Below are 22,392 nucleotides of genomic sequence, written 5' to 3' on the forward strand. Positions count from 1 at the left end.
TTTTTACTTTGTTGTGACCCTGAAACAAGTTTATGATGAAAACTGTCACCTCCCCCCCGGCTTTTAGCATACACGCCCAGTGTAACTAAGATATGACTATAAGATATGACTATCTTTCTGGACACAGGTGCCTTCCGAGTAGAGATGAAAAGGAGCGACACCCGCGATCGCACCATCGACGTCCTTTACAATCCGTCGGAGGTTGGCGACTACACCATCCACGTCAAGTGGTCCGACAAGCACGTTCCCGGCAGCCCCTTCCTGATCAAGATCGTGGATGGCAAAGAGCAGCTGCGAGAGGTCCAGAACAAGTTCCCGACTTACTCCTCTGTCTCTAAGGGAACCCATAATGGAGGCCTGGAGAATGGCTGGGCGGAAGACATCTAAACCCTGGTATCAGGCCTCGCAGAAGACCCACCTTCTGCAAATCGAAAGTGAAACTTGTGCATGGATGGGAAATCATGAACATTTGCCTGAGATTCTGGTATATATGAAAACTTCTTTGCGTGAACATTTCTACAACTCCATGCCATACATTGCAAGCTTCATACCTACGAGGACTGGTCAAATGTAATGGTGTGCGTCTGAATGCTGTAGTATATTGATGTGTTGTATTCACTAAAATATTTGTAAATTGGTTTCTGAGGAATGATGAGAATACAAAAGGCAAGTCATTGAATGGGTCAACCGTGTAGTTGTGGTATGCAAAGTGTTGAACAATTTGCATATGTAATTGCCAGCAATAAGATTTGTTCCTTCTGTGACTGAGCAGTTGCCATTCCTCTCTATTCGCTCCCTTGCCCCCTCCCTCCAAGTCAATAGGTGACAATTACAGATGACTTGTGAGCTGAGTATGAGTGTGGTAACAAACTTTTTGAGGGCAAGAAAACTGAAATGCTACTGCATGTATTGCTGCATCATTACTGTTGAGCTCAGTAACACTGGTTTGATTTTTTATTCATTTTTCCTTTTTTTTTTCAGTGTATGATGTGCAGATTCATTTACATGAATTTATGAAAATTGTGTTTTGAGCCTTAGATGTATAAAGCCAGGAACATTGGATTAGTTCCTGGAATATGTAAGAAGCTCAGTGTATCCAAGAGAAGATGAAAGCAAATATATTTGCTGTAATGAATTAAGAATTACTCTCAAGATACTTTTATAGTCATGTCCATGATGACAGCAAGTGGTTCATGTATAGTAAACTCACGTCTGGGACTTCTGGATGCAAACATAATTTAAGTTTGTGATAAAGGAAAAACTGTGGCATTGATGGGCATGGAAGAGTTTGAGGTCATTATATTGTACATTGTGCTTGACTGCATCCACAGAGCTGCTATTCTAGTGCTTTCAAATGTATTTAATGGGTTCCGAAGCCGTGTATAATGCGCAGTTGACAAATTGCTTTCTACAATCATGCTCGTGAAATTCTGGACAGATATTGTATTGTGTTATATACTACATGCGACTGCAGTATACGTGTACTGTGTCGTACGTGATGGTTATGTGTTGGTAACTTCTGTTTTATTCAATTGTTGATTCAAAATCAGTTGTCTGGTAGATTGTTTAAGTATTAAAAGTGTATGTTTTTATTTTTAATTGTATAATGAAAAAGCTTCATTTGATATATTGTATTCTTTTGAAATTGGACAAAATGGAAGACAATTAAAATCCATTGTATATGAGTAAGCTCAGAATGTAAATATTTGCATATTCTACATGGAAATACAAAGACAGGGAATTTCTTTTGAATTTATAGGTTTCAGGTTGTGTTTGTTAACAATACTGCCCATTATAATGCATCTATTCATTCTCTCTCTTTTGAAATTAGAACTCTGCGTTTGATTGCAAGTTTTTGTCCCCATGTACAGTCAACCTTGCTGAAGTCGACCTCACATAAGTTGAAATAATCGCCTACTAGTATCATTAAAGTCGAAGGTCTTTTCCCGTCCTCTTCTCTTTATATTGTGTTAATTCTAATCCCTCATAAGTTGAATTTTCTCAAAGTCGAAGCTATTCCCTCAGTCTAAATAGATTCGACTTAAGGCAAGGTTGACTGTATATTGTTTGACAGCCATCCAAAAATTGCAAATGCCATGATAGATAACAGGGCGATGTCTTAAGACTATGTTCCACTTGCTCATTTTGAAAGGTGAACCAAATCTTCAAATCTTCCAATCTGCCGCAACCATTCAATTTTTTTTTTTTTCCAGCAAAAGAACTTCATCCTTATAGCAGAGAACTTGCAAATATGTTTATACTCTGCATGAACATGTAACTATATACAATTTTATCTGTATGTTTTAATCAATCATAATTTACTGGAGAATTATGTGTAGAACATGATTATATATCACCAGCCTTTATTGTATCAGTACTAAGAATTCATACTTATTGGAAATAACATACCTGTAGGAGTAGCAGCCTATGATATACACTCCGGCTAAAACTTCAGTATTAAGACTCTTGGCATATATGTGTATATGTTGATATTGTGATTGTAATGCCAGCCTTTGGTAATTTACTAGACTTTCTTTGCTTGCCTAATTCTCAACTCTAATTCAATCAGGAAGAGTTCATTCGTTGAAAATGTGTGATATGAGCAAAAGTCACGGGCCAAACTCATCATACAACATATGATTGAGCCGTGATTAAATATATCCTTTGCAAAAGAATTACACACGTATGTATAATTCTACTCCCATTCTTGCAGAGCACATCAAACATTTGACAAGCCAGTTCTGTGTGTGCCTGAAAGAAAAATACAGGAGACTCTGATTATAACAAAGTCCTCAGGACTTGCAGATTTCTTTTGTTATATCAAAATTTCGCTGTATCTGCATAGTAAAGTATATAGTGATGTACAGGGCCGGCGCAGTGTTTTCAAAAGTGTGGGGGCCCACTTCCGGGTTTCATGAGCTAACAAGCAAGAAAAAAAAAAAGAAAAAAAAAAAAAGGTCCTCAGCTCATCTCTCCCCGTCCACTTCCGGGTTTCTTCAGCTGACAAGCAAAAAAAAAAAAAAGAAAAAAAAAAAGGGCCTTGGCTCATTCTCTCCCCTCCCATTTCCGGGTGTTATAAAAAAAAAAAGGTCTTCAGAGAAAACACATAACCTTACCGCCGCCATACATTATCTCTATCTATTTCTGTTTTAGTGCCACTTACGTACTTCCGGGTTGAAAAAAGTGTGGGGGCCCAAAGTGATGACACCTTATGTATTCCTTTGTATGGTGCACAAAAAGTGTGGGGGCCCGAGCCCCCACGGCCCCCACAGCTGCGCCGGCCCTGATGTATACGGTAGATGATAATTTTGGGACCTGAATTTTTACTTCATTGTATAAAGAAGGATTTCTTTATTATTGTGATTGTTTTAATGGGAGTACACCATATGAAAAAAGAAAAGTGATAGTAATCATTCTGTAAAGCTATAAATATTTAAATGGTATAAAATTTCTCAGAATTCTGGTGTTCATTCATCAATAATTATATGTCTGATGGAGCGGAATAATGATAAGGATGTGGGCAATATTAAGTCATTTGTTTGAAAATCCAATTGAATAATATATATCTGCATTTTCTCTGTCTTCTCTCATACTGTGCACATACAATAAAGACTGAAATATATTAAAACATATTCTTTGCAGATAAAAGTTTGGTTTAAAAAAATGTCAGAGCTTATATATGTATTTAATACATTGAGAAAAAATATCAAGGATCATTACACTACATGCAATAGGACTTTTCGTAATGTAGCCATGACACAGAATATGATAACAAGGAGATGGATTGTGGCTGACATATTTTGTGTTTCTCTGTTTTGAATACATCATACACAAATCTGCAGCATGAGCGTGATGTCTTTACAAAGCTTACAACAAATTTTGGGTCATTGTCAAATCATCACCTGTGCAGAGATAATTCTGTGTCTTCTTTTATTCCACTGTGCCTTTCATGAACTGAAATCCAGTACAGTTGTACTTCATTTATTGGTACTGCAAATAAGTAGTAGTCCCATTGCCATTCATCATTTCTGACAATTAACTAGTACATTTTTCTAAATTAATGAATAGCCAAGGAACTAGTTGAATGAACGAATGAATAAATAAATGATGGATAAAGAAATCAAAAAGTTGGGTAAGAGCCAGTTATCTTACAGATGCTTATTTTCTGAAGCATATCATTTTTCACTTCTTTTCGCAGTAGGTTATTTTCTTGTCTGCTATATCATCTTCCATTGATTAAACTTATGATAAATTGTGTTCTTACAAAGTACATGTCTTTCTTGTAATTAACAGAGAACTGCATGAAGAGTAGAATACCAAATATTGATGTTGTATATCTAATGTGCCAACACCTTCCAAAGAAGATATTTTTGCCTTATTTCTTACTGCATATCAACCATATGTGCGACAGTAACTTTCAAAAGAATGCAAAGAACTTGTGTTCAAAAGTTGTTACATGTATGTTGTACAGAAAGTTGCATGTGTTTGATTTTATCATCTTTTACCCTTGACCCCAGTCACTGGATCATCCTTGATACCCGTCCATGTTTTGATACACCATCCTTGTCAAGTACAGTTCCTCATATCTACAGTAGGCCTAAATCATGTACAGTGTTGTAACTGGCGAACTGCCCTATTACGTTATAATCATAATAAATGTACTCAATCTAGTAATGTAATATTGGATAACTTACCCAGTAAAGCTAGCCATTGACCTTGGTATCTGACTAAAAACCTCATATACATTGTTCTTTATTAAAAAAAAACCCCCAAAACAAAACAAATAAAACAGACAAACAGAAGTATTATATACAGATGGACAAGTTGAAAAAATTAACGGATAATTATCGCAGCTATGTAGGGCATACTATAGCATAAAGCACCCTTAAGTCTGAAGTTTAAAGCAGGGCTGCACACTAACCTATTTCTTCTACTGGTCCAATCTGTCTGTCAGACCAGTAGGTACCCAGGTTTTCCATTTTTACTTGTAAATTCCTGAAAAAAGTTACTGGTCCGACAGTGAATTTTACTAGTCAGGACCATCGGACCAGTGCCAGTGTGCAGCGTTGTTTAAAGTTATAATGGTTTACAGTGATAGTGTCTTTATTTTTCAAGGTCAAATCAGATGCTACCCATAAAAGGCTGATTATCATCACTGTATGCATTTCTTTTTCGTGGATGTCAGACTAGCAGATTATATGTATATTTGGTTTGAACAAGGAATTTGGTTTGAAGTATTATCACCAGGCCCAAAACTTCACTATTTTTGAGAAAGTCATCTCAAAATGTTTTTAAAATCAGGATTACATATGTACATGATTATTTATATTGCAATATTAATATATTAACTCATATTTAATAGTGTAATCTGCCTACTTTACAAATAGAATTATAAGATTTATATACAAACTAAATACGACAAAGGTTAGACTTGAAAGAAGCCATAATATTACTGTTTATGTAGTCTTATCCTCAGTGTTCCATGCCTATGAATATTTAATCATATCTGTGGGGTCAAATTGCAGTATCAATAAAGGAAAATACAATATATGCAGCAACACAAAAATTGCAGTTCTGAATTGCATTGAAATTGAGTTCTTGTGCAGGTGTGAGAGCAAAAGGTTGCGTTTATTTGTGAACAACAGCATACACAGCGCACTGTGCTTACTACACTGTAGCAGTTTATGCTATCACTAGCATGTTTTCACAAAATTTAGTATATTTCTACATACTGTAAAGAAGAAAATATAAATCTGAAAATGTTTTTTTTTTTTCTGAAATTCATTGAAAATTGTTATGTGCAATTTTCTCATAAAAAAAAAAACACAAAAAAATGTGAGTTTTGCCTTAAAAACATGTATGTGTGTGTGTGTGTTTTAAATTGTGCATTACAGATCAGTTTGTCTTTTGCTCTGCAAAGGTTAGCCCTGATATCATCATCTGCTATTCTGGGGACTTGTAAGAACACAATACTTGAAAGTGAGGGATGAGGGAGAGCAATTCCTGCTTTGATTCCATATCATATTTAAGTTGTTTTTCTGTCTGTCTACGACGGTCCACATGGCATAATGAAGTACAACAAACCAAGGACATCTATTAAAGTCGACCTCGCACAAGTCGAAAAATTGTCAAAAATTCTGTCCTGAATGGAAAAAAATGTGGCAATTCTATTGTGTAAAAAGTCAAAATACATGCAAGTCCAAAGATTTTCTCCAGACGTTTTGGATTTGACTTAGGAGAGGTTGACTGTACAATCACTGGAAATGTTTCCTCTTAGATTCAGACCAGAGAGTAAGCTTTGATGTTGGCAATTGCAAATTTCAGAGTAGACAAAACTAAGGACAGAGGACAGAGGACAGGTACAAAGGATTAAACTGTCCGGTTCTTGTTTTTATTAGAAATAGTGCATGCATTCATCCATTTGTACCAATGCAAGGAATTGGGAATAACTAATATTACTGGTGGTGAAAGGTCATAAGTCGAAAATATTAAACTAAGTTTCAAACAAGAGGAGGAAATGAAGAGACTGTAGATAATCATACATCCTGTCGCTTTTTTGTTTTGTTTTTGTGCATAATTGTATTGCGTAGAATTTGTTCCACCAGGGGTTGATGACTCTGACCTACTGATAGATTTAATTCAAAAAGTGGCTCACACATCAATTTTGTTTCAAAGAGCATTCGGATGAGCAATCCCATTACCCAGCAAACTTTGTCATACTGCCATGATCACATCCATTTATTGGGTGATACCTACAAGTATAACATTTGTTGACCTCCAGAACCACACATATTCTCGAAAGAACTAACCTTCCACCAGACTAGAGCATTGAAATGGCAACAATCCCATCACCATGGTACAGCCAGTCACATAGTGCCTTGTGATGTAGCATGTCAAAACAAGACTATCAAATTAATGACAGGTTCGAGTACCGTAGTTCCTTTTTCCAACATGTTTGTTAAACTACAGATCAGCAGTTGCAATCTCATAAATTTCATTTGTAGAGGGGGAAACATTGAAAGAAATTCACAACTCAACCTTCATCCCTCTGATTAATATTCCCTTGCTCTCAAGACTAATTAACTTTCACAACATGCCAGGTTTTGCTCTACTCCCTGAGTAACAAAGATCAGACACTCAACGTGATACATTTCTCCTTTTGGAAAAGTGCATTGGGAGAGACTCAAACCTCCATCACTCGCTGCGTGCTGGACAGTGGCACAACTAGTGGGCTGATCTGGCTTTTGGGAATAGATGTACAGTTGAATCTCATTATAAGGAGGTCGGATATAACAAGAACTTATTACATGGTGATATGCAAGTCCCTACTCATTGTATTTCTTTGTTGTTAGTACCCTAATACAGCAAGGGACCTCATATAACTTAAGGTAATTTTCATGGTTTGTGGGTCCTCTTTATAAGGTTTTCCTGAACCTCTTATTTCATTGGAAAAAGTACCCAAATCTCATTAAAAAAAAAAACATATCAAATGCAAAAGCAAACCCAGTAATGTGTGTCACAAATGCAAATTTACAAAAAGGGATGTGATCTAAACTTTTATCAGAAAATGAAAACAGCTGCATATATATAGAAAGAGCTCCACTACATAGAAAAGTGCATGCTTACTGACTCACTAGGAGGTTTTACTACGACATGTACAATGTATTTACAAGTAGCTTTTACTACAATGTACAATTTACAGTATTATACAGCATATGTGTTAAAAAAAAATCAGTGTATTTAATGAAGTCTAGTACAGGTTAGCAGGATTAATTGAACATCACTTGAATATGAAATGGGACTTTGGATCTAACTTTGATATTATAGCTGGAAGTGCTATATACAAAACAGTGAATGGTCACAAGTGCGATGGTACAAGATTTCGCACGAGGTGAAAGATAGTGGTGCTCTATTCAATGAGGAGAAGCCGAGTTAAATAGTGCATCTCATCTTTCACTGAATACGAAATCTTGTTCCATTGCATTAGTAAAGACCATACACTATTCGTTTTATACATCTCGGACATCAACACATGTGGTCCACATAGATTCTAGCCTTTTGGCAAGGCCTCATGGCTGAAAAGAGACTAACTGTGAGAGAACGGGTGAACGCGAGACCGAGGGGCGCAGCCACGAGGCCTTTTGAAACCTGACATGAATTTCTTATCTTGAGCCTTGTTTCTCGCCGATTCTGCTACCAAAAAGGGTAGCGGCCAATCAGCGACCACATTGCTCACCACGCCGTCGCATCTAATGAATACGCATAAGTATGCATGTCGGCGGCTCGCTCATCTGTATCCAGCCTGCGTTGCCTGCCTGCATACCAACTGTGATCTGACTCATGAATATATGAATAATTCATACTCGCCTTCGTCGGGAGGCAGTAGGGAAAAAAAAACCCAAGTTTCAAAAGGCCTTGTGGCTGCGCCACTCGGTCTCACATTCGCGTTCACCCATTTCTCGCAGTGCTCGGTGTGGCGAGTTAGTCTCAATCTTCAGCCACGAGGCCTTGTCAAAAGACTACATGGATCCTTGAATCTAGCACAGAAATGGGAACAATTTTCCCTGACAGGTGACCGAATAGCACAATCACAGTCAGCCGTGTACACGTACGTACATACACGAAAATGATCAGTTATAGTTGTTTACAAAACTGAGTGACAAAATATGCGCTTGTATTTGTTGAGTGCATGCGGCAAATGTTTGTTTATTAAGACATCAGAGCCATGCCATGGCACAAAAACTTCAAGTCAATCGTGAGTTGAACATGGGAGTCAAAGAAAATATAGTGATGTCTGCCATGCGATATCCATTTTTGCTCGCACAAAATTGAATGGCTCACAGAGATAGGATGTGATGGTACTTTTGAAATGAATGTCACATGATGGGCAATCGACCAATTGGATAGCTACATTCTTTTTTTGGTGTTGTATTATAAGTAGAGGTGGGCTATAGAGGGTGACATTTTCAGAACATGCTCATCACACCTTAGTTTGATGACTTTTTGCCTACTGACACCATTTTTGAAAAAAAGAACGAAAAAAATGCAAAATCCGGGGTGCCCCGGCCGAAATCATAAAAAATCCAAGATGGCCGCCGTTTCGGCTTTAAAAAGACATTTTTAGCCATAACTCGGCTATTTTTTGGTCTATTGTGATGATTTTGGTGTCTAACCCATGTTTTAGGGGTCAAGGAAATGGATTATCATGATAATTTTAGTGGAAAACCTAAGCTTCTACATGAAACTAACCTTTTCCCCATATTTAGGGTTAAATTTCCTTCTCCTTTACCCCTACCCCAACCGCCATTTTTTGCACTTTTTTCCGTATTTTTTTCAAGTCATGTTAACTACCATACTCTTAATAAGAAGTTCTAGCAATCTGTTTTTTTTTTTTTTTTTTTTTTTACTACCGACAATACAGCAAGAATATACAAAATAACTTACGGTATACATGTATGTGTCATGCCAATACTGGTCATGTGGCTGATGCATTCAGAATGCATGGTAACTGTGGAACCAGTATTGTACTGTATCTGCTTTATAGTGTCCATTAACATTTTGGTCCTAAGACCTTTAACAATATAAATAAATAGATATGATAATAAATATTCCTTCTCCTTTACCCTACCCCAACCGCCATTTTTTGCACTTTTTTCCGTATTTTTTTCAAGTCATGTTAACTACCGTACTCTTAATAACAAGTTCTAGCTATCAATGTGGTGTTTTCTTGCAACAATACAGCAAGAACTATACAAATAACTTACATTATACGTGGTTTACATATGTATCATGCACTACAGGTCTGAATACCAAATGTTTATCAGCACTACAGAGCAGATACAGTATAAGCACTGGCTTCTGTTACAATGTACCATACATCCTGAATGCACAAGCCACACTATACCGATATGTGCATGACACATATATGTAAACCATATATAATGTAAGTTATTTGTTATTATTTATTATTATATTTATTTATTTATATTGTTAAATGTCTTATGACCAAAATGTTAATGGACACTACAAAGCAGATACAGTATTTGATACTGGTTCCACAGTTACCGTGCATTCTGAATGCACCAGCCACATACCAGTATTAGCATGACACATACATGTATACCGTAAGTTATTTGTATATTTCTTGCTGTATTGTCGGTAGTAAAAAAAAAACAAAAACAGATTGCTAGAACTTGTTATCAAAAGTATGGTACTTAACATGACTTGAAAAAAATGCGGAAAAACGGCAAAAAAATGGCGGTTGGGGTAGGGGTAAAGGAGAAGGAAATTCAACCCTAAATGTGGGAAAAAGGTTAGTTTTATGTAGAAGCTTAGGTTTTCCACTAAAATTATCATGATAATCCATTTCCTTGACCCCTAAAACATGGGGTTAGACACCAAAACCATCACAATAGACCAAAAAATAGCCGAGTTATGGCCAAAAATGTCTTTTTAAAGCGAAAACGGCGGCCATCTTGGATTTTTTACGATTTCGGCCGGGGCACCCCGGATTTTGCATTTTTTCGTTCTTTTTTTCAAAAATGGTGTCAGTAGGCAAAAAGTCATCAAACTAAGGTGTGATGAGCATGTTCTGAATATATGACCTAAAATTGACCCTCTATAGCCCACCTCTAGTATTATGTATCATATCAATCCTGAATTACTACACTGTAGTGGAAAAGGGTTAACAGAATATAAATTTCAGACCTTGCTGTTAGTCTTGAATAAGAAGTGCAGGGTTGGAGTGTAAATGCATGCACTGAGGAGATGTTGTAGCTCAGTGGGTAAGACTACACATCCCTATACTCAAGGTTCCTAGTTCGAGACCCTACTGCCCTAGGGAAGCTACTTTATCCTCATCACTCGGTCCTGTGATGGGATTGACAATTTATTTGTTCTTAGGCTGCCTATCTACAAGCATTCAATAAACACCTGCATTAGATCTGAACTTATAATCAAACACAAATTCAGACCTGTGCTTCAAATTCCCCTTCACACATGAATGAAGTCTGATCACTATCTTCATACAGTAATTACAAAGAAGCAGAGCTGGATAAAATAAGTTATATATATTTCTTCTCATCATTTATGTACAGTAAAATATATCAAAGTGAACTTAGTTTCTCATAGTAAGAACAATCTAGTTTAATTTCAAATCTACTTTTAGTTTGAGTATTCTTTGTTCTATGGGTTTAATGGTACTACTGTACCTGTAGCAACCTCAATGTTGATTCATTTTCAACATTTATGATATCCCTATTTTCAATTTCTTGATCTAATTACATGCACCTCATGAGACAAAATGTTCCTAGATAATTCTACAAATTAGAACAACTCTGGTTCGTTTGTTGGTATCTTTCTTTTTTTTTTAATACTTTTATTCTTTCTATCAAGAGGATGTGTATGCATAAAACAGCCTGGAGTAAAATCATAAAAGAAATGGCATTTTCTCCTTTGAATGACGGTTGAAAATAATGGAAGCCCTGAAGGTGATTCATACCATTTCATCTAGTGAAGACTTGATTTGGTTACAAGGCACATTCTGTAAATCTTCTAGCTTGAATATTATACATGTATCCAAGACTGGTCCAGGACTGGTTCAACTAGTCAAAGTCAAAGTCCAAGAAAGAAGCTACAATTACGTGTGTGACCTAGGATGCCAGGCCAGTACTTCTTGATTTGATTTACATTTTGGCAGCAACATCTGTACTCCTATTCATATTGTATGTGACTTGTTTGTTTATTTGCTTGTTTTCAAGATAAAAAAACTATCAATCCAGGCATACAATGTACACGTAAATGCATCAAAATCTGAGAGGTTCAAAAGGGCAATCAAGGGGATACCTGTGTGCTAAATGCAAGGATGCCAAAGCACAATAGTACAATTTGGGAAACACAATATTTTCCATTATTATACCTACAGTATGTTGGCAAACACAGTTCAAAATACTGCAAACACAAATAGTTACAGTTAGCATCTCTGTAGAAGCATTTCAATAGGCATATCAAAAAGTCATTCCAAAATCAAGGCAACTTTCATATTCTCTTGTAAGGATATGAAGGGATATATATATCTGAATTTGTAGGAAAAGTCTCGCAGAGTCACAGAGACTTGGTGGTTCTGTCAGTTCACGCTGCAATCATAGTACTAATTCTTATCAAGTCACGCGATATGCAATCATAATTTGCCAAAGGGCACACAGCTTCAGCAAAACAACATGGGAAATGCCTCCTCACAAGTAGAGTCATTTTTCTCAAAGATGACATCGTTGCATCATGTTGGCCACATACCTGGTCCCAGCACTGCCATGTGGAAATTTGCAGATCTCCTGTCATGATTACCCATTTTGTTCATGGACATCCGCTCACACCTGGTCTTGGTACCACCATGTCTACAGCAGAAATTTTGTAGATCTCTTGTCATTCCCCATTTTATGCATAAATCAGTTCGTGGGCGCCGGATCACACATCACAAACTATCCTTCGAACTTTTTGCCTCCCCATCCATAGGCTTCACAAGCTTGGCTGGAATTTCATTCGCCTCTTCATCTGGTAAAGTCCGCTTCTGCATTGACAACAGAAATGGAAAAAAAAAAAGAGAGAAAAAATGCCAGTCAGGATAAACAGTATGGCTGTATTTGTTCAGTTTTGGGTTTTTTTTTTTAGTGGCTTCTGTGAGCTTGCATCTTGCTGCATTAAATTCAGGCGTTCTGAAAAGAACTATAAAATTGATCTTAATTACATTTTGCTCCACAACATAGTCAATTACCTTAATGCACAATCAATACAAAACCTTTGAAGAAATTTTACAAAGTATATTATCGTAGTGCATGCGGTGAAGTGTAAACGCTGTTGTTAAGCTGTACTGTTCCTTCTGGGGAAAAAAAAAAAAAACAGGTTGCGAGCCTAATAATAACCTGAACTTGGACAGAGATTATTTTTCTCTTTTTTTTTTTCTTTTTTTTTTTACGTGGACTGGCATCACTAATGTAGTTTATATTCGTTTTTAAGGTTTATAGGGACGTGGCATTGGGTTGAATTATATATTATTGTAATGTTTAGAGTCTGTAGAATTCACATAGATGCATTTTTTAACTAAAATTTTGTTTTCTATGACTTTTGACTCATTTTGACAGAGCGCGTCACTTTTTGGAATTTATTGTGTAAACGATGAGATGTCACATAACTTGATCCCTTAACATCTGGGACCCACTCCTTTCGACTTTTTGTTTCACAGTGCTTTCTCCATGTATGAATTTTGAAATGTTCCTTGCTTTTTTGAATAAGCCAACAATATTCCAGACTTCCAATCTAAACCGAGTAGGATTTTCTAGAACACAGTTTGGCTCAAAAAATGATTTGAGATAACTGCCAAACCAGATGTACATCAATGTATGTGCCACATAAAGAGTGAAAAGCATCACCTGGGAGAGCTGTTTCTGTAGTGTCCCGCACAGATCCAGCAACTTCTGTGCTCTGGAAGCCATGAAAATCACAGATTCTCTCAAGTCTGGTACTGTGCAACAAGATGGAATAGAATACTAGTGACAAAGAATTGCAATAATTGATGCACACCAGCACTACAAAACAACAAGCAAACAAAAAACCCCAATAAAAAAAAAAATGCAGTGCAGTGCCTGTGCCTTCTTAGATAACCACCACATTATGCCACTGCCAATGGTACATAGCCCTTCATTTACACAAGTTATTTGGTCTTGACTACAGACACAGAAAATTAGTTTTTAACTCTCTTTAACTCTTTATGTGCCACGTTCGCACGTCCGACTAAGTCGACCGCGTGCCAACTTTGCATTTTCTGCTCAAACCCACAAACCCACCCGAGCCGATCGATACATCGCCAAATGCCGAAGTACAATAAAAGCTTTTCTTGCGCTTCCGTTCGTCTCACATATAGCTTGCATTTTTTTCTGGCGATTGACTATCAAGCAGTAGATTTGCAGTTAAATTCAAAGTTTCTGTCACTGTTTTGTGTTGAAAAGTCATGCCTTTACAATAATGTAGCTACTGGTCATTTCAAAGAAAACCAATCATCGATTTGTGGTACAATTTTCATCAAAGCAAAGCTTTGCATGTTCTCTACAACTTTACTCAATACATGTCCAGCTTAACAGAAATCTATAACAGTTACATGGATTTGAAAAAAAAACAGAATGTTTTCTCAAAGCATGACTACGTTGGTGTCTCAGAATAATGTGGCACACAGGGGGTTTCTACCGTGACACATAAGGAGCTAATAGCACATAGGTTATAATTTGCATGTCTGCCAATTGCACTATAAAACTGCATTACTCTTAATAGACCTTCCTCCCTATCACATAGACAGAATTTGATAAAGACAAGCAGACTCTCTTTATCATTTCCTTGAAAGCTCTATAGAGCCAAAAAATGTTTAACCCTTTCTGTGCCACAACTTTGGACTGTGTGTACAATGCTATGGGATTTTCTGTGCCAATCGGCACTCAAAGCACACAGAGGCTTTACAGGAGCCGAGTCTCACCATTTGCCTGCTGGCATGTCTTCTGGAATTGCTCCAGTTGGTCGTGGAAACCATCTAACAACTGCTGCACCTTCTGCACATCATGGGTCCACTGCTGCAGAACGGCATTGACAAAACGGGCCTGCACAAGAGGATGATAATGACAGCACACTTTCCCAAAACAAGAGTTGAATGACCTGATTGCATACAGACAGGCATGACTATATGACTCAATACAAATACAAGTGTGAAGATTTTTTACTGCATCCTATGTCAACTTCATTTTATTTCAAAAATAATTCAAAAGCAACATCTGCAGATCCTGCAAGATGAAAATGAAAAATGGGAAATCAAGACCCAAAGTCTCAAGATAAGAATCAGTTGATGTGCTATCTCTATCCTGACAGCAGCATTGACATGTTTATATAATGAGTCAACAGACTAAAATGTTCAGGCACAATCACAATTGTTTTGAGCTGTTAAATAAACCCAGCTACCTCCTCCCTAACCCCCCCCCCCCCTCAAAAAAAAAAAAAAAGAAAAGAAAAGAAAAATGAGCTGTGCCCACTTTGTCATTTCACAGCAACTGTCACTTTCAAGCAGCTGAAAAATTTTGCTCATTGACATGGTATAGATGGTTTAATTCAGGTTACCTTTTCTAATCTTCAGTAAGAAAAAAATAATAATCTGCAAAGTCCCTTTTATTTGAATCAAGCTGTTTTTGTTACATGCCTGTGTGAGCAGGGGCCTGTTGCATAAAAGTTCAAATCAAATCCATATCAGAAAATAAAACATAATCAAACATAAGTCTCTCAATATTTCTTTCTGATTGGCAGATAATTGGCTTCTGTTTGATTTTCTGACTTACATGTATGTTTGATTGCACCTTTTTATGCAACAGCGTCCTGGATAATCATTTTGGTGAATAGACTCAGTGGTCAATACTCACATTCCTGATACTCTCTCTCAACTCTTCAAGCTCGGCATCAATCTTCACTTCATCGGATTCAGTCGCTGTAATCTCTAGATGAACCTGGAATGACAAACCCATGTTCTTCAACGGGTTAAGATATTTTCTTTCCAGCCTACATACTATTTACAATGAGAACCTATGAGACAATGAACACACTGACACAAACTTTGACTAACATCTCGTCAGTCAGTGTATACCTGAATTCCAAGACTTTAGTTCATCAAAATAGGTGTATAACATCATGTCATCCTCTGATGGAAAATACCAACATCTACAAACAGATATGTCCTGACATTTCTATCATACCATCGGCAGCATCATAGATCATCAGCTCTTTCTGCACTGTCACAATTATTGCACATAGGTTTTACATAAGATTTGATTAATCCTTAGAATACCTATTGTGCGATCCAATCAGTGACAAATGTTCATGCTGTTTTACAGGCGATAATTTCACACCCTTAAACCTTGGTTGTGACGGTACATCAAACAGAACTACAGGAACTGGAAAATACTGAAGCCCACATGAGGATTATTTCTATGCATAATATGGATCAGGGGGGCGTTTCATCAACAAGTTTGTCGGAGATTTCACCGACAAATTTGCTATCAGCCAATCAGACCAAGGATTTCATTAGCTTTTAACAGTTGTCAGTGTAAATCCTTGCGTCTGATTGGCTGATAGCAAATTCGTCGGTGAAAACCTCCGACGAACTCGTTGATGAAACGCCCCCCTGATCTTAAGAAGGGTTATGCAATTCCCATGCACTGACAGTTCATTTCAGTACAGAAGTGCAGATCAATGGACAGAGCACACCAGATGATGAAGTAAAATAGGAAACAAAGCACAGTAAGAATTAAGAATTACTTTATGACATCTTCATATTACTGTAATATCTGTAATTTTGACGTACAGATTTATTTATTATTATTATTTTTTTTTAATGAGATCACTGACATTTTCATGAGGTGTTGTTTTCTCAGTTTTCACACCAAGGCTATAGTAAGTGCATAAATGCCTGTGATTGTTGCCTGTGATGTATTTTCGCGAGTTAAATTTGCGGCCCAATAATGATTCATGAATTCGCTATTATTTAAAGCCCTCCCCAAAATAACAGCTTTTACAATAGCAGAGTTTTTTTTTTTTTTTTTTTGGGGGGGGGGGGGGGAGGGGCATCATTCAGAACGACTCCCCCATGTGTTCCTTGCTTACTTTGTCCTCCGGTAACGTGACGTGGCTGGGAATGTGGAAGATGTTCTTCATGAGATACGTCTCCAGTCGGTCGAATGCCTTGTCAAATGCAAACTGGAGGTAAGCCAGGAGTCTGTCTGAGGACTACATGAAGGATTAGGAGTGAGGTTGGGATGGAATGAACAAAAGGAAACAAATATTACTTGTGGGGAAAAGTCTCCAATATTTAAACAAGTCATTGCAAGAGATATATTTCCACTGTATTACAATCCAAAATATTGTATGGCAAGCAGGAATGAATAGATTTTATTCTTGAGTGACATGGGGTTATTTTTTCATTTCTTTTCAAAAACTTCTGAGGTGTATTAGTGTAAAATTTCATACAAGATGTAGGGAGACATTATTCTTCAACCATGCCAAATTTTTGGCGTTTGCAAAAGGGATACTAACAGTATACTACCCTAAACGAAATCTATACTTCTATAGTTTTTTGTTTGTTTGTTTTTGTAGGGGATACTTCACTTTCTTTATTACTATTAAACAAAGCGTGACATGGCATTCCTGAGCACAAACACATTTGCTGTCAAGCTCTGAGGTTGTTCATTCCACATGATTGATTCATGAAGTTTCAGACATTAGGCACATAGAAAACTGCACATAAAAACTGAAATGGCAAAAGAGTAAAAATTCACAGTCCCCATCAGAGTTTAATAGTTTTCTATTTCCAGTCCAAATATTCCTGTTCAAGAATGTAATATTCACAACTTTTCGGGTCCCCGTAAGCATGTATATCTGATGGTTGTAGACTGACTTAGCATGCCTTATAGCCTTCATACTTTAAATTCTCTGACTTGCCTACATGGCAGCCAGCTCTCTTCACATTTCTATGGTAGGCTCTATAGGCAACACTGCACACTGGCACTGGTCCGATGGTCCCTGACCAGTAACAATTACTGCTGGACCAGTAACTTTTTTCAGGAATGAACCAGTCAAAAAAAAAAGGACAAACTGAGCACCTACTAGTCTGCCAGACAGGTCTGACCAGTAGAAAAAATGTGTCAGTGTGCAGACCTGCTATAGGGGAAAATTTGTGGGGCAAGTTATACATGATAGAAAAGTTTGGTCTGGAGAAGTGAAAATTATCACAATCAAAAAACGTATGTTTTGGCCACCAGTGGTTCCTGGTGATGGGTCCCAACTGACCATGCGCTGACCATTGCATCTTACCTCTCGAATGGCTTCAGCTGAAACTGGATGCTTCCCTTGTTGAGCCTAAGATGAATATTTCATGGAGAATGAATAGTTAATGGAATGTCAGCTGGAAAAAACCAATATCACTATAAACATAGAAAATGCAAAATAACCCCCAAAAAATATTTCCTTACTTCTATATATGCAGTTTATTTGGTGGTATATCTATTTTTTGGCAAATTTGGTGAGTCAACTTGTCAAAATAGAGCCTTCTGTAAGAAAAATTTGCACAGAGCATGTATATCATCTCTAAAGTTAGAAATGACCAACTTTGCTCTGTAAGATTGATAATACTCATTTCTCACTGCATGTAACTTACTGCAGTTCTTGATTGCAAATCCAACCGTCTGTCATACTGCCTTAGTTGTACAAGGCCCAATTTACGAAACACTATACTTGAGAAGTGTGTGCCATACACAGCATCTCAATGTATGGCCAACTGGTGTCACTTGCCCCTACCTGATCAGTTTTAAAATGTTCCTGGAGTTATATCAAACAGACACATTATACTTATACTCACATAATTTGACCTTTTGAATGTGTTGACCACGGAGATATCCAGTGACAGCAATGGGAAAAATGCTCCATCATGGTTTACAGCTCCATCATGGTTTACAGCCACATAAAACTTGAGCGACTTTTGCCAAACACACTTAGGCTTTCTAATACACACAAATACACACACTAAACTCACACATAAAGGCAAACCTAGAACCAAACAGATGTACTATTGCATCAAATCTACTTTCTGCCCGTAGGGTGTGATGCTGTCAGCTGACATAAAATATTCTCTGACAAGGTCAACATATCAGCAAGCTTATCTAGTAAATTCAATATATCACTGTGTTCAAATTCTCGCAGTCAGCTATTTTGTCCAGACTGCAAACTATGGGCAAAGAATTCACACTCACCTCCGAAGCAATGTACTTGTCCATTGCATCAATGCAATCATACAGGTAGTCTCCCAGGGCGTTGTACACTAACAACATTGATGAAAGAAGTACATTTAGTTAGCAGGACAATGGAATCTGAACTCTATGGTTCAACTATGATATCACTACTTTAGCTACTTTATAGAAAGTACCACAGAGCTGTGGTACTTCATAATGTGCAACACAAAACTAACATCCCCACATATTTCATTTTTTAAAGTGACTGCAGGATCGATAGAAAACCAGAAAAGAATATACTAGAAGAGTCAAATAATAACATTTAATGAAAATAATGATCATGACAAGACAATTTTTTTTCACATTTTGCATTATTCCTTTCCACTATGCCAAGGTGCTAAATGCACTACAACACAGAACTCTGGGCACTGAAAACAAACCCACATCTGCAGTGTGACTGTGCATTTGCTTCACTCTCACTGAGCACTCAAGCCAGGCTGCTACTCTCTCACCACCAGACTGCATCATTACCTCCGCCAAGGGAGGAGGTTATGTTTTCGTTACCGTTGGTTTGTTCGTTCGTTCGTTCGTTTGTTCGTTCGTTCACACTGCAGATGTGGGTTCGTTCGTTCATTCGTTCGTTTGTCTGTGCGCAAAATAACTCAAAAAGTAGATAACGGATTGGGATGAAACTTGCAGGAAAGGTTGAGAATGACACAAGTAACAAACGATTAACTTTTGGTAGTGATCTGAGAATTTTGGGGGAATTTATGAAGGATTTTTGATATTTTGACAGGTAGGGTCAATGAACTAGGGAGTTCAGGCTGCACATATTTGAGGTTTGCATGCGTGCACTAAAGTGCGTGCTCTAGTTTCTGCTAGGGTGAGGCGCGCTGTGCAGCTGAGGGTTTATGACGTAACAAACAGGGGCCGCGGAACGTTTTTCAGTGTGGGGGGGCTGCGGGACCGGGGGGAGGGGGGTGGCAAGGTCAAGACCCCCCTGCTTAGACGGAAGAATCTAAGGGCTGAATCTTTGGGAATTGAAATTCATGAGTGTTGTGATTTTTTTCGATTTTCTTTTTTTTTCCATTTTTTTTTTTTTTTTTTTTGATGAACCAAAAGTGTGGGGGGGGGCTGCAGCCCCCCCCCCCCCCCCCCCCCCGCTTCCGCGGCCCCTGACAAAGGCTTCTATATTGGGAAATCGGGAGACTTTCAGCCCACTATATTATAAACACTTTCAGCATGTGATAGTATAAGTACGTATGGGTGGAAATCACAGATATCTCTATGGAAGAACAAGATCAGTGATGAAAATGAGCCGCATGCTTGGTGGAGGTCTGCGCTCTCAGAGTGCTTCTCTAGTTTATCTGCTGTTATCAGTTGTCAGTTACAAGATGAATACAGCCAAAACTTGAAATCTTTCCTATTAAAGATTTCTGCATTTATCTTGCAAAACTAATCCATCTTGCACATCTAATTCATGTAAACAGTGATCCAAACTTGGCATGCCACATTTTGGTACTGATCGCATTAAGCAGCTTTTGACCATTTGTGGCACAGAGCGGTGTGCTGTATCATGTTCTAGAATCTATACCACATCACAAGATTATGACACTGCTTACTGTTTACGCCTTATATTTAGCGAGTTTAAATTTTCGTGATTGGGACTACCCACTGATTTTGCAAGTTGGTTAAATTCGCGATCGTGGAGTACAGTACTGAATGGAGAAATATATATATATTTTTCTTTGCAACTGATTGACAAATTGCCCTACATCGACGTAAATAAGCACTGAATTGATCAGTGTTCAATTGATCAGTAGTCCAAATCACGTTTTTACGTCGATGTAGGGCAATTTGTCAATCAGTTGCAATGAAAACATCTCGACGGAAGAAATTCATGAATTTGAATATATTTTTCTTCTTCTTCTTTTATGACTGTAATTTTGGTCTCGTATTGTCCTAATGTTGTTGTGTTTTCTAGTTTTTTTGTATGAATAGCACCAGTGCACTTAGAAACACCAGTATAAAGCCCCATATAAATGCACAAATAAATGCATTTTAATCATAAATAAATCGTTATCTATTATCAATACGCATGTCATAATTTATGCCGGGATAAAAGTCAATATTTTCGTGTGTGTGTGTCTTTAAATTTGTGAATAGCACCCAACTCACGAAATTCATGACAATAAAAACATCACATAATATTCGGCGTATACAGTAGGGCCTTCCTGGTAGTTCAAAGTGCATCTTTATTTGAATCAGACAAAGTAAAGTCTTCTAACAGGGGCGATCTAGGAATTCCGTAAAGCGGGGGTGCCTTTACAAACTTAAAAGGGGGCGCACGCACCCCTCCCCCATTTTTTCCTTATCTTTTTAATTTTTGTTTTAAAAAAAAAGAAAAAAAGGGAGGGGCGTGCACCTGGTGCGCTCCCCCCTGGATCCGGTCCGCCACTATCTAACATGTAGACCGTGCCACCTACCTTGCCTATCCACAGCAGTATCTGCAGCATTGTGCTACAATGAAAATCACAATATCATAGCCAATAAGAATGCCAATATATCCAACTGACTGACCTCCATCGATGAATGACTTCGGTGTGAAGCCAAAGTACTGAGTCTCGTACTCCTTCAGGGAATCACCGATGGCTGCCTTGGTGATGCTGAATGCTGCAGAGGAGGCATCGCCACTCTGGCTGGCTGCGGACGATGACTGCATCACATCCATGGCTACTTCATTCCTTGCACACACATCTGCAGAGAAAGATATCATGATTTACAAGATTCTTCAGGTTTTTAATCATTCAAGTTTTGAGGTTTTCACTCTGGTTGAAGATTTGTTGATATACAATTACGAAATTTATGAGATTCATATGAAAGACAAGCCAGTGCGCAGTAGGATGTACTACTACTGCACTGCATTACTGCTCTGGAAGCAAACAAACCGTTTTGACAGTGGGTACTTATTGCTCAATATGTGGTAATTGGTCTACATAGATCTGCTAAATAGATTCTATACTAATTTCTAATTTTTCATAAAAATAGAGGACTCAGCAAGACTACAATTAAACTGGGCATCCCACCAGATCCATAGAATTGCACTAGTATTGGCCTAGCATTCTGACAATGGTCATTGCCAATGAGAGCCGTTACATGATGTACATTGTACTACGTCTCAGATACCAGCTGGCTGCAGACACAAGAAGTTGGGTGCTCTAGTGAAAGCTAAGCATTGTGACCACATAGCATAGGTGTTGCACCACTGAACTCCGTAGGATGTAACTCTTCATCCAGAGATTTTTACTTGGGTATAGAAGACTTGTGATATAGTGCCCACCATATTAGTGCGCGTGCGCCGCGGACTAGGGTTGGGTTAGGGTATAGGGTTAGGTAGGGTTGTATTCAGTACGGACACGCAGCGGTGGGGACTATATCACGATTATGCCTTTACTTGCACCTGTAAATATTTTGCACCTGATTTCAAATTTCTGTTGCCCCGGTGCCGTGTGGCGCGCGTATGCATATATTCTCGCAGTGCGTTCATCCTTGACCATTTGAGGGCAGCACTTTACCGGAAGAAGAAGAA

The 22,392-nt window shown here is 37.9% G+C and overlaps 2 protein-coding genes across 4 annotated transcripts in view; one reads left to right on the plus strand and one right to left on the minus strand.

The window, feature by feature from the left end:
• The window catches only part of LOC140244272 (filamin-A-like), a 64,430-nt gene extending 64,017 nt beyond the window's left edge, over positions 1 to 413 (plus strand). Inside the window, exon 18 of the mRNA XM_072323915.1 lies at positions 128 to 413. Coding sequence (XP_072180016.1) covers positions 128 to 387 — 260 coding nt within the window. The 3' untranslated portion in view covers positions 388 to 413. The remainder of the gene's footprint in view (positions 1 to 127) is intronic.
• Positions 406 to 22,053, minus strand: LOC140244273 (protein MIS12 homolog). 3 transcript variants are annotated; one of them, XR_011902272.1, is made up of 10 exons: positions 21,969 to 22,053; positions 21,384 to 21,560; positions 18,825 to 18,892; positions 17,890 to 17,934; positions 16,684 to 16,806; positions 15,447 to 15,530; positions 14,519 to 14,639; positions 13,425 to 13,516; positions 12,292 to 12,565; positions 406 to 421 (listed from the first exon to the last, which is right to left on the minus strand). XR_011902272.1 is itself a non-coding variant. In XM_072323916.1 (9 exons), the coding sequence occupies exons 2-9, from the start codon at positions 21,532 to 21,534 to the stop codon at positions 12,470 to 12,472; spliced, it is 780 nt and encodes a 259-aa protein (XP_072180017.1). In that variant the 5' UTR covers positions 21,535 to 21,560; positions 21,969 to 22,053; the 3' UTR covers positions 10,623 to 12,469. The 3 variants fall into 3 exon arrangements, 2 of the variants coding, with proteins under 2 accessions (XP_072180017.1, XP_072180018.1); XM_072323916.1 differs by lacking the exon at positions 406 to 421 and having other exon boundaries at positions 10,623 to 12,565; XM_072323917.1 differs by lacking the exons at positions 406 to 421; positions 21,969 to 22,053 and adding an exon at positions 21,870 to 21,877 and having other exon boundaries at positions 10,623 to 12,565.
• Between the last annotated feature and the right edge of the window lie 339 nt (positions 22,054 to 22,392).

The sequence above is a fragment of the Diadema setosum genome, chromosome 21, assembly GCF_964275005.1.
Source record: "Diadema setosum chromosome 21, eeDiaSeto1, whole genome shotgun sequence".
NCBI classification, from domain to species: Eukaryota; Metazoa; Echinodermata; class Echinoidea; order Diadematoida; family Diadematidae; genus Diadema; species Diadema setosum.

Excerpts from the sequence above, each read along its gene's own strand:
- LOC140244273 (XM_072323916.1), bottom strand. The coding sequence starts at position 21,534 with ATGGATGTGATGCAGTCATCGTCCGCAGCCAGCCAGAGTGGCGATGCC. Across the intron at positions 16,807-17,889 it reads CAGCTGAAGCCATTCGAGAG|TCCTCAGACAGACTCCTGGC; the intron begins GTAAGATGCAAT and ends TCCTTCATGTAG. Across the intron at positions 13,517-14,518 it reads GACATGCCAGCAGGCAAATG|TACCAGACTTGAGAGAATCT; the intron begins GTGAGACTCGGC and ends CTTGTTGCACAG.